Source organism: Mastacembelus armatus, chromosome 13, assembly GCF_900324485.2.
Source record: "Mastacembelus armatus chromosome 13, fMasArm1.2, whole genome shotgun sequence".
Lineage (NCBI taxonomy): Eukaryota > Metazoa > Chordata > Actinopteri > Synbranchiformes > Mastacembelidae > Mastacembelus > Mastacembelus armatus.
Genome location: NC_046645.1, coordinates 9,087,303 through 9,099,833, shown reverse-complemented (window position 1 = coordinate 9,099,833; position 12,531 = coordinate 9,087,303). Strand labels below are relative to the sequence as shown.

The 12,531-nt window shown below is 38.1% G+C and overlaps 2 protein-coding genes across 2 annotated transcripts in view; one reads left to right on the top strand and one right to left on the bottom strand.

The window, feature by feature from the left end:
• LOC113125250 (cell surface glycoprotein MUC18-like) lies at window positions 1-2,781 on the top strand. Its single transcript, XM_026298594.1, has 7 exons — window positions 1-315; window positions 522-646; window positions 867-1,008; window positions 1,318-1,392; window positions 2,068-2,100; window positions 2,286-2,376; window positions 2,700-2,781. The coding sequence occupies exons 1-7, from the start codon at window positions 279-281 to the stop codon at window positions 2,764-2,766; spliced, it is 570 nt and encodes a 189-aa protein (XP_026154379.1). The 5' UTR covers window positions 1-278; the 3' UTR covers window positions 2,767-2,781.
• Window positions 2,782-8,826: 6,045 nt separating this feature from the next.
• Window positions 8,827-12,531, bottom strand: part of cbl (Cbl proto-oncogene, E3 ubiquitin protein ligase) — a 34,124-nt gene continuing 30,419 nt past the window's right edge. The window contains exon 16 of the mRNA XM_026313257.1: window positions 8,827-12,107. Coding sequence (XP_026169042.1) covers window positions 11,812-12,107 — 296 coding nt within the window. The 3' untranslated portion in view covers window positions 8,827-11,811. The remainder of the gene's footprint in view (window positions 12,108-12,531) is intronic.

Genomic DNA, 12,531 nt, shown 5'->3' with positions numbered 1-12,531 from the left:
TAACATTTCAGATAGTGTGGGCAGCAGCTTGCTCTAAGTTTTAAGCTCCCAAAACCAAATGTTTTTGTCATGATAGTCAACAATAGTCAAAGCCCAGCTTTACCTTTAAGTTAAGAATGTCTTGTGGTGTGTCTGTTAAATCTGCTTTTTCTTCCCTGCCTCGGCACGCATAGAATGGAGAGGAGGTTTTTACGGGTCACACTGTGACCCTGAAGGACGCGACGTTCGACAACGCAGGGACGTACACATGTGTGGTGACTGTTCCTGAGACTGAAGGAATGGAAACCAGTGGCACACTTCATGTTCGCGTCGCGGGTGAGTCAGATCCTGGACACTGTAAACTGAATATTACAACTGTTTTTCTGGTCAGTCAGTTTAAAGTCTTCTACAAAATATCATAATATATTGTGTCATGTAATGTTAATGAAAGAAAAGTTTACTGTATTTGTGTTTGCAACAGGAACTGTTAGGAGTTAGACTAGTTGTGGTCATAGCAGAACTGCTTGCTTGTCTCTCTGCAGGCCCCCCAAAGATCATGGAGCAGGACACAGAGATCACAGCGGCTTTTGATACGATGGTCGAGCTGAGCTGCCATGTCAGAGGTTTCCCTCCTCCCAGCGTTACCTGGAACAGCCCTGATGGAGAGGTACAGCAGGGGGGAAACGTCACATTGTTGGATTAGCATCAGCTGCAACAGAAATACTGTTGTTTTTTTTTTTGTTTTTTTTTAAACTAACATTTAAGATGATTAGTCTTACTGTCTTTGGTGATTTGCTGACTTTGTTTTAGCTGCAGCATGAGATTGGTATAATGCTTTGGAGTGAAATGTCTAGACAACTGTTGGATGGACTGATGTTTTTTGGCAGGTTTTCAAGACGGCATCCCAGAAAGAGACCGAGGAGGGTGTTGAGAGTGTGCTCAGTGTGAAGGTCATCTCTGACATCACTGCGCTCTGCAGAGCCTCCAACAAGTACGGCACTGACTCGGTGACCTTCAACATAAAAGCCAGTGAGTCCCTGCTGCTTGTGTTTCCTGTCTCTACTCTTGGTGTTTGTGTTCATCTCTATCCTTGTCCCCCTCGCCCACACCCGTTCTGTTCTTCCTCTTCTTGTCTTTGTCACTTCTTTGTAAGTTTTTACTCCATGTGAAGGCTTTGAGCTCTGCCATGTCTGTACGGTCTGAGCCTGGACATTTTAATCAGTGTTGTCGTTGTTTTGGACAAGATGCTGTGAAGCTGTGTGGCTGTCAAATGTTCCCCCCTCCTCCCAGTGTGTTAACAGGGTGTGTCCTCCCTTTTGTACCTTTACCTGTTTTCAGCTATACACACCACGCCATCCACCACCAGTATTACAACTACAACTACCAATACAACTACAACTACCGTTTCCTCAGGTAAGACAAGAGTCACTCTGCACTGCCTGCATTCTAAATTCAGTCCAGAGTCAGATAATGTCCCATTGAGGATTATTGAAGTTTATTTGATCATAGAGAATCACTGTTAATCAAAACCTCATTAGGAGAGGTGTTGTATCTAGTAATACTACTTCAGAGAAGGTTATTACCTTCATGTTCAGTTTCAGGTAGTTTACATTTTGCCTTTCACTCATGGTCTGGCTGTGCCACTTTTCTGAGAGTCAGACTTAAAAAAACCTCTGAAAGCTGGAGCAATGAATGCAGCCAGAAAGGCCATTACAGCAGTGGTGGTTAGTGATCACTCTGAATATGAACTGGTTTCTATTTAAAGTTTTAATATATCTGAGACTTGTTGCTGCTGCAAGGGGTGTTACTGACTACTTTGTTGGCACAGCCCTCAAATACTTTTTGCTTGTCAAGTTACAGTAAATAATCACACTTGCTTTGTGAAAATGAAAACTTTGTGGCGTGAAAAAATGATCAGTTTTTTTGATGATGAGATTAACCAGGCTGCTTGGGGCTGATTGCTGTGCTACTGACTACTGTCTGACTACAGACTACACTGCGTGTGTGTGTGCGTGTGTAGCAGGCCTACTGATATCAGTTATTCACTACAACAACCACCTACTAATAATTGTGTTTGTGTTTTCTCAGTCAAAGCAGAAACACCAAAGAACCTGAAGAAAGGTTTGTATGTTGCTTTGCAGATCCTCCTTCTCTTCCTGCCACTCCTCTTTCTCTCGCCTCCCAGTGTCCATCAGATTTTCCTTTATCAAAACATCACAGCATTGAATTGTTTATTGTCACCTCTTCCTATGCATGATGTCATGCTGTTATGTATGTAAGCACACCCACCTCCTACATGCCTAAAGGACTTCTGCACCTTCCTCTGACCATCCTGGGGAGTGTGCTCTACTTCTACAAAAAGGGCAAGATCTGTGGCTGCTCCAGCAAGCAAGACATGTAAGTGCGATGACAACAGCTTGATGCATAAACGTATGTTTTTTTTTTTTTAAAAAAAAAGTTGTGTTCAGAAAATAAGTTTTGAACACATCACCATTTTTCTCAGTAAATATATTTGTAAAGATACTATTGATATAATTTTCACCAGATGTTGGTAACAACCCATGCAATTTTGTTATTAATGACAGCTTCAAGATGCCTCCTGTATGGAGAAACTAGTCACATGCATTATTCAGGTGTAATTTTGGCCCATTCTTCCGCAAAAAGTCTTGAAAGTTCCGGGGGCCTCTTCTATGAACTCTGATTTTCAGTTCTTTCCATAGATTTTCAACTGGATTCAAGTCAGATGATTGGCTGGGCCATTCTAGGAGTTTTATTTTATTTCTTTAAAACCAATTGAGTTTCCTTGGCTGTGATTGGGATCCATTGTCTTGCTGAAATGTCCACCCTCGTTTCATCTTCATCATCCTGGTAGGTGACAGCAGATTTTTATCAAGAACATCTTGGTACTTTTTTCCATTCATTCTTCCTTCAATTATGTGAAGTTTGCCAGTACCGTATGCTGAAAAACATTATGTTCCCACCTCCAAACTTTACTGTTGGTCTGGTGATTTTGGGGTGATGTGATGGTGATGTATTATGACATCCAAAGAGTTCAATTGTGGTCTCGTCTGGCTAGACGCTCCTGGTTTTCGTTAGTCTTGGTCTTGGTTTTAGTTAGTCTTGGATTTAGTCTTCATCTTAGTTTTAGTTAGCCTTATTTTTAGTCTTGGATATAATCTTTGTCTTGGTTTTAGTCGGGTTTAGTCTATCTTGGTTTTAGTTAATCTTGGGTTTAATCTTAGTGTTGGTTTTAGTCTTAGTCTTGGTTTTAGTATTAGTTTTTAGTCTTGCTTTCTAGTTTTTCTCCTAGTTTTAGTCTTTTAGTCTGATTCAGTGTTACTCTTAGTTTTTAGCTTGCCTTGGTTTTCCTTGGTCTTGGTTTTAGTTTTAGTCTTCATCTTAGTTTTAGTTAGACTAAACCCAAGACTAAAATCAAGACTGTCTTCATTTTCGTTAATGTTGAGTTTAGTCTTAGTATGGATTTTAGTATTAAATTTGTTTTAATTAGTCGGTTTTTATGTTTAAAAGTTTTAGTTGGTTTTAGTTTTAGTCTTGATTTAACCTTAGTCTTTCTTAGTTTTTCTTAGTCTTGGTTTTAGTTAGTCTTAGTTTTAATTAGATTTGGTTTTAGTTTTACCCTTGGTTTTAGTTAGTATTTATTTTAGTCTTGGATTTGGTCTTTGTCTTAATTTTAGTCTCAGTTTTAGTCTGAGTTATTTTTAGTGTTGGTCCTTGTTTTAATTTTGTTTAATCTTGATTTTAGTGAGTATTAGCACTGAGCTCCCTTCCTCTCCTCCCCCTTCACATGTATATTCCACCATTGAATGTCACTAACTTTGGTGCTCTCTTTCTCTCTGTACCTTCTGTAGGTGTCCCCTGTCCTGGAGCTGTATATCGCTGATGTGCAGTTACTGGCGCCACCAACCTGCAGTGTCTTATTTGTTATTGCTGTTCTTTTCTCTCTCCTCTATCCCCTCACCCCAACCGGTCAAGGCAGATGGCCACCCAAACTGAGCCCGGTTCTGCTGGAGGTTTTTTTTCTTCCGCTAAAGGAAGTTTTTCCTCTCCACTGTTGCCAAGTGCTTGCTCATAAGGGAATTGTTGGGTTTTTAGTTTTAGTTTTTGGAAAGTGCCTTGAGATGATTTGTAGTGATTTAGTACTATACAAATAAAATTGAATTGAATTTTTGTGTCTTAATTTGAGTTACTCTTGGATTTAGTTTTTTCTTAGTTTCAGTATCAGTTTTTGTCTGAGTTTTATTTACTCAGTCTTTTTTAACTAATTTAGGTTTTAGTCTGGTTTAGTCTTTTAGTTTTGATTTTTATTAGTCTTAGTTTAAGTTAATCTTAGTCTTGGTTTTAGGTAATATGTTTTTTGTGTTTTAGTCTTTTGTTTATAGTTAATTTGTTTTGGTTTTAATTAGCATTAGCCTTAGTTTTAGTTAATTTTAGCTTTAATTACTCTTACTGTTGCTTTTAGTTTTAGTTTAGTTTTAGTCTTGGTTTACATTAGTCTCAGTACTTTTGGTCTGGCTTTGGTTTTACTTAAATCTGAGTTTAACGGCAAAATTTCAGGCTAAGTTAAGATGTGTTTAAGGAAAGTGTAAGGAAAATTTAAGGCTGACATCTGAGTTTAGGGCAAGTTCAAGTGAAAAGGCAGAAATAAGATGAGTTTAAGGGAAAATTTCAGAAAGAAATGAGTTTGTCAAGTTTAAGTAAAAGTTTAAACTGAGTCTAACTTTAAGCCCATCTTAAATTTAAGATCAGTCTAATTTTAAGATGTCTAATTTTAAAATGTCTAAATTAGTTTAAACAAAATTTAAGGTGAACTTGTGTGTTTCAGAGTTTAAAGGCAGTAAAGCTGAGTAACGAAGCTTTAAGTTGAATCTAAGATTAAATGTATGTCTGAGTTCAAAGGCAAAAATTAAGGCAGAATCAAGGTGTAATTATGACAAAACTATTAAGCCAATTTAAAGTTAGACTTTTAAGCCTAGCTTAGAGTTGAATCATTATTTTTGCCTTAAGTTTTGTCTTAAATATACCTTGATTTTGCCTTTAAAGTCAAAAAGCTGTAAGACAAAATTTAAAGCAGAAATAAGTTGAACTTGAAGCTGAACTTAAATTTACTAATGCCGTCTAACTAATATATCCTATTTTAAGTTAATCTTAAATTTAAGTCTAACTTCAAGCTGGGCTTAGGTTTACAATGGGTCTAACTTTAAGCTGAGTATAAATGATTTTAAGGGCAAAATGTAAAGCAAAGTTATTTTAAAGAGAGAAGAGTCTGCTGAGTTTAAATTTCAGCCGAGTCTGACTTTAACCCTCTGGGGTCTAAGGGTGTTTTGGGGCCCTGGACAAGTTTTGAGATGCCCTGACATTTGTGTTTTTTTCAGTTGCTTTTAAACATATTAATAGCTAAAGTCTGTTAACAATTGTAATCAACATGACTGGGCTATAATAATATGTGAGCAGCAAGTTTATACATGATTGTATTTTTGGGAAAACCGAGTCGTCGACCCATGAGGGTTATCCTGAGCTTAAATTTAAGATTCTATTTTTAAAATTTAAGATGTCTAAACATAAGTTGCTTAGCTTAAATTTAGGCTAAGCTTAACCTTAAACTCAGTCTCACTTTAAGCTGAGTCTAAATAATTTTAAGGACAAAATTAAAGTATGTTACAGAATTTAAAAAGCAAAATATTGAGCTTAAATTTCAGCTAGCTTTAAGATGACATTAAATTTAAGATTTTTTTTTAAATTTTAAACTAAGTTGAGTTTAAATTTAGGTTAAGCTTAACTTTAAGCTGAGTAAATTTGAGTCTTGGTTTTAGACTAAAACCAAGGCTAACAAACTACAACCAAAACTAAGACTAAAAAGAATTGACTAAGTTTAACTAAAACCAAGACTAAAACTACAACTAAAACAAAGACAGACTAACTAAAACCAAAACTATTTAAAATTAGGACTAAGACCAGCAAAAACCAATGCTAGGACTAACTAAAACTAAAGCTATGACTCAGTAGAGTAAGAATACCAAAAACTAAGGCTAACAAGATTAACAAAAAAGACAGAGTAACCAAAACCAAGACTAAGTTTTATAATCAAGACTAAAACCAAAACTGAGACTGACTAAATCAAAGACTAAACTTAATTAAGACTGAAACTACCTAAAACAAGACTAACTAAAACCAAGACTAAGACTAACCAAAAATAAGACTAAAACCAAGGCTAACAAAAACTAAGACCAAGACTAACTAAAACTGTCTAACCAGTCGAGGCCACAATTCAACTCTTTGGATGTCATAATACACACCATGTTTGGAGGAGAAATGGCACTGCCCATCACCCCAAAAACACCATACAAACATGGATAGATGGATCTGTGCATTGGCAGCAGCAATGCGGTCGATGTTTACCAGGTCTCTTTCTTCTAACAGTCATATCATGGAAAAGCTCAGTTTTCTGTCAGCTAATACCCTGACTGAGGACTGAGACTCAAATTATTTTTGGCTGCAGCTTTTACTTACTGCCCTTTACATGAGAAGTGATTCGAGCACTCCATGTCATTACTCTGCTAATAAATTTGTGGTATTTAAACCAATGACTAATCTTTAGTTCTCACTACAATGAGCCTAGTATATCGCTGATTAGAGCACAAGATTGACTAGGGACTTTTTTATACTCGCCTGAGCATCACCTCAGACAAAACAATCACTGCAGAGCCTGAAACAGCTGTTTATCGAGTGTACATATTATAATCTATGTATATATTTCTTTAAAATAATGTCATAGAAAAAAAAAATATCAAAAATAAAAGACCAGATACACTTTTACTTTGGTCTGGCGCTCTCCTTGGAGAGCAAGGAGACTGTAGGTGGTTTTAGGCATCTTCTTTTTATGTTATCTGTTTTGCTTAAGTCTGTACACTGAAAGTTTTGGGGTTGCAACAGTGCTTACCTCCACAGCCACTTCCAGCCTTGCCCCAAATATTGCTCTGAAAACAAGCTTGTTGGTCATTTAGTCACACATCATAAACTACATATACATGGCTAATAATATTCCACTAATTATCAGAACAGCAGCTCAGTCTGAATAAATGTGCTTATGTTGCCACCTCGACTGGAACAGACTGGCCCGATTAGATCAACAGGAAATCGTTATTCAACAATCCTTAAATCTTTTAAAGGCTCCAACAAAAACCTTGTAGCAGCCACAGATCAGTTTTGTTTGCTGCCACCATGTGTCTCGGCACGTCACCTAGTCTCACCTCCGTATGGGGCAAACATGCATAGAAAAAATATATGGAATTCCAACTAGACAGAAACAATAGTACATGGCTAATATTTTCCCACTGACCTTTTAATTAACACTTTTCACCAGCCCTCTCATTCCAAATCCAACTGTGATGTCTGGCCTGAGTGAGGTGGTTACATGGTGAATTTTTATTCAGATTGAGCTGTGATTCAAATTATTAGTGGAATATTAGGGTACATGTCACTGCAGCTAATCACATTTGTTGTTTATTTTTTCTCTCTACAGCTAACGCTCGTCTTTACACTCTCCAGTTTGGTTTACTAAATATATCTTTACAAGACAAGTGAATAATTTGTTCAGGATTTGACTTAGAAAGGTTAACATTATTTGTAGTTCTTTTAAGCTTTACTGTTTCTTTCCTTAGTAGTTTACTTTTGAAATTTGTATTTGAGATCAAGCATTGCCAACAATAAGGTCAAAAAGTCACTGGATGCCGTAGAAATTACATTCAAACTCATGCCGAACATCCACATTTTCTACTGTTGTGGTTAAAAGGTTTTAAAGGTTCGAGATCTGTAAAATGTTTTTCAAAGCCTTGGCCTTGTCACTGATGGCATTCAAACCATTTACCAACAAATGTATTATTTGTAGTTTTTAAAATATTATACAGAATAAAGTGACTTGATTGGAAAGAACTTTAAATGAGCTCTATCTAATAAAATAACTTGGCTCCTTTTTTTTTTTCCTGGTAGATTTACAGGTATTTTATGAGGATTTCTAGATCATTTCCCAATATGTTCCTACAACCAAAATACTTCTGAGATCACAAATAAAAATACTGAAACTGTAGGTCCGTCCCCCTGTACTGTTCATGCATTTTACAGAAGGCTACTATTACACAGACTTTGTTGCAGCATTGCCATAACACAGCATCTGTACCTTCACACTGCTTCCAGCGTCGTCTAGTCCTGTGCAGTTTCTCGTCTCTGAAACATTGAATGGTCAAAGTAGGAATAGCACAGGTACAAATAGTAACATGCTTCAGTTTCAGGAAACCATGTCAGGGAGGGAGGATGTACAGCATCAGTGTCCTGGAACTGGAGCACTTCATCTGAATTCAACCGTCATTAATGTTACGGCTTGTCCTCTAACTTTCCACTCTGTTCTGACAATTCACCTGTGTTCAAAAGTAAAAAAGTTCATTTCAACTTATGCAATTTAAACTACACTTTAGCATAAATCTAATAAAAAGTAGTGTTAGTGTTACATTACTAAATGTATTTTAGATAAGTTATAAAAATGATAACAGCTGGTGTTTAACCAGTGTTGCAAGTATTTAAAAAAAATTGTGATGTTATTTTGCACCTGACAGGACTAGAATAAATCACTGAACACATTTCAGTAACAGGTGAATTACTGACTAATCACAAAACTGAAGGAGACAGTTCAGCTGTAGCCACGATGAAGTAATTGTGCTCTTCACTGAGACTATAACTGCAGTTTGTAAATGTGTACGTTTGATCGTTCACAGAGTAATGGCATCTGCAAAAATAACATCTTTGAGTCTGCATGTAGAGAAGTGAGACATGTACTGGCTTTTGCTTATTTTATTAACAGCACTGTGCATACTTCCAAAGTGATACGAGCTTTAAAAACCATCGAAAAGTTAATGAATGCCTTTTTACCGATGAGAAGCGACACGACTACATGGAACAACAGCTCCCTCTTCTGGCATGAAGTTGTCAAAGTACCCAACAGTGTAGCTGAGGGGAACGGAGGCTAGAACGCATCGAGCGTCTCTGAGGCTGAGCACTGATCTGGGACCTGATTTATCTTTCAGGTAAGAAGAAAGCGGAGGCTTTGCACAGAGCCGCACCTTGTACTCATAGATCAGGCCTGATGGGGCAGAGAGGACAGATTAATACAAGCAATACTGCACAATCTTGCCTTAAGAGATCAAGAGGTACAAGATCAATACCTACAAACACTTCAAAAACAAGTCCTTATTCTAAACATATGGCACTGCTCACAGAATTATTCACATAAGTAAACAAAACCTTTGGAACAAAATACATGGACAGGAATGCGAAAGGAAATAAAACAGCATTTTTTTCCTTTTCAAATCACAAACTTTTATACAATTTGCTTTTCTTTAGAGTGACAGTATCAAAGCACAAATCGGTACATGCTGCGCTAAAATGCACAAACAACAAAAAAAGGAAATAAAAAGTAAATAACACACGAGAATGACACACTGTCCTCGCAAAAATCAACAAAACATTGGTACAGTATTGGGGGTTGTGGACCTCTTCGTCCATTACCCATCATTCAAGAAGTTTCTCAAGGCAACTAGGAACAGAAAATTAAGAACTAGAGGATGGCCAGACAGCACAGACATGGCTTCCAGTCAACATATAGCATTACCCAGCATAAGCCAGGGATGACCAGCTTATTAAAAAACAAACAAAGAAAAAAAAAATAACATTCTTCATATGCTGGGAGAGGTTCAAGTCAATGTACCTAAAAGCTTCTTGCATTAATTTATGTATGTGTTTCATTCATAGTACCTGGAAATGAAGCTGCTGTCTGTAGTCCTGCAAACATTGGAAATACTATAAAAAATGTGCAAGTTATAATGTGACAAACAAAAGTAATAGGCTACTTGTGTGACTTCATTACACGGATGCTTTTGGCTACACGTCACCTGAACAAACAGAGCTGGACAGGTGAGCTGCTGTCGATGCCAATGAGTCTCCCCTGGGTTTTGACAGCCAGGGTGAACACCACTTGTTTAAACAATATTCCTGAGTTAGTTCTTATAAGTTGGCCCAAATACTGATTTTATTTGTAGACTTGGGGGTGGGCCAGGAAACCCAGGAGCCTACGTTTTTAAAAAGCCTCAGCAATCCCTCCCTGTCTGTGAAGGCGAATGCCCGTGGAGAAAGCAATGTGAAAGAGAAGTAGGAATCCATGACAAAATAGCTGGTTTCCATACCCAAAGCACATTGTCTGCTTTATTACAGAATTTACCTGTAAAGAACTGCGGATAATACGTAAAAAGAAAAAAAAAAAAAAAAGAAAGAAAAAAAAAAAAATTTTCAAACACTGAGGAGTCGACAGCTTGGGAGGGCTGCAGGCTCACAAGCTGTTTGTACTTTCAAGTATGCTACATTATGGAACTGGAGAAACACAGATGATACTGTCACTTCAAAGAAACAGGATGACGGTTAAACAATATTCACAAATTTACATTTAAGGCTTAATTGTTTAGCACTAACAATAGTAGCAGCAGTGAAGCACTTCTGAATTAATAACATTTATGATCATCTCACAATAACATATTACGAAAGTAACAGTTTTTTTTTTGTTTGTTTGTTTGTTTGTTTTTTGTTTCATAACACCGGACTGAGCTGGAGACAGAGACCTAAACCATCCAGCAAATAAAGTCTGACATCAACAGAACAAAATCTTCTCAGCCTCCACACATCACGCAGCACCAGCCTGTTTAGCACTGCTGGGTCGTCAACATTAGCACGTCCTCTACTAACCTCACTCTACAGCTACACTAGGCCCTGCCATACCAGTTAGAGCAGTAGTTTGTTTAGAGAGCACGGGTCTGAGTATACTGACTGTAAATCCACATTCATGTTGTACAGGAACAGGGGTTCAATTAAGAGCAGGTCATGAAAAACAGGTCTACACAAACCACACAGACACACACAGCCATACCAACTGTTCAGACCTGAAACTGTCGTCATGCTACTTTGAAAAATACAACACGACAAAGCAAGAATGTTTATATAATAAAAAAAAAAAAAAAAAAAAAAAAGTACCAAAGCAAAGGCCATAAGAGACTGAATTCATAATGAAAAAGCACTGCTGCATGTCTTCTAAGCTGCTGCTGACCAACACATCCCCACTGAGGAAGACACCTGACTCTTCCTCCCCCTCACATATAACTCTGAACACTCAGGCCAGCAGAAAGGGCCAAACCCTTCTTTACTCTGGTCCCTGTCTACCCATCACTTATAACAACAGTGCCCCTCAAAGCCAAAATCATTTTCACATACTGTATATGCACGTACTGTATATATTACACACATTTAATATATATATTTACTCATATATTAAATTCTCGTATAGACATACATTTTTAGTTTTATTTGTGAGGTGTTGGTTACATTTTCAGCAAGAGGCTTCGACATGAAAGATAATGTCTTTCCAGGATTCCTATAAAAGTCTTGCATCATGTGGCATCCCATCATTTTCCCACACGTGCTCAGTCAGTCCTGTGAAGATGCTCTTGGAAACGAAGAGGCCTGCTGGAGCAGTTTAAAAAAGGCCGGACACTGTTGAAAGCGCATGAAGTGCAGGGGGCAGAGTCCCAGAGATGCTGTGAGCTCGCTGGAGTAACAGCCATTTAAAAATCCACAGGGGCGTCGGGCTTCAGCCAGCACCAGAGGTAAGTGCTGCAGGCAATGAGCTTTGGGCCGTTGGCCGGCCTGTGCCAACCTAAACCCAAACAGGCTGGGCCAAGCTAGGGCGAGCAAACACGACAGAGCGGCACAAGGAGTGTGCTATGTAAGAATATGAGCAGTAGAGGGAATGGAGACAAACTCGCGGAGGATATTCTTGGCCATTTCGATATTGTTCTGTGCAATCATCAGTGCTTTCTGGATGTCCTGGTAAGAGTATCCCTGACTCATGAGGTGCTCAATCTCGCTACTGATTTGGGGGTTGGCGTCTCCTCCTGTTGCCCCACTACTGGGTGGAACAGGGACAGGTGGGACGGGGCTGGGTCTACGCTCTGAATTGATTCGCCTGGGAAGAGGCTTTGGAGGTCTCTCTGGTGCTTCCATTGGCTCTGAGAAGGCTGAAGAAATGGTGAGAGTGAGTGTATATGCCTTTAAAACCAAAAGGTGTGGAACACGCCTTAGTTTTAAGTTACAGTTAAGTCTCAAAAAACAGAAAACAAGTTTAAGTATGAAAAACAACCGCTCAATGACCTAAGGGTCATTATAGATCATAGATCAATGACCATTAACTTTACTGAAAATGATCCAAATAACTTCAAGTAGGTACTGGTAGCAGACAGCACACTGACTATTTGTCTGAGGTAATATACGTGTTTTTAATCCTACTGTATTTATGGTGAATGGGTTGACCTTTCTAATGCAGTGACCTTTAATAAACTCAAAGATTTGGCAACTTGTCAGCGTATCTCAGAGCCACTTAACTGGTCATCAGATACAAGATTCAGGTCTTTAGTGGAATAATCAGACACCTGGCATTCATCA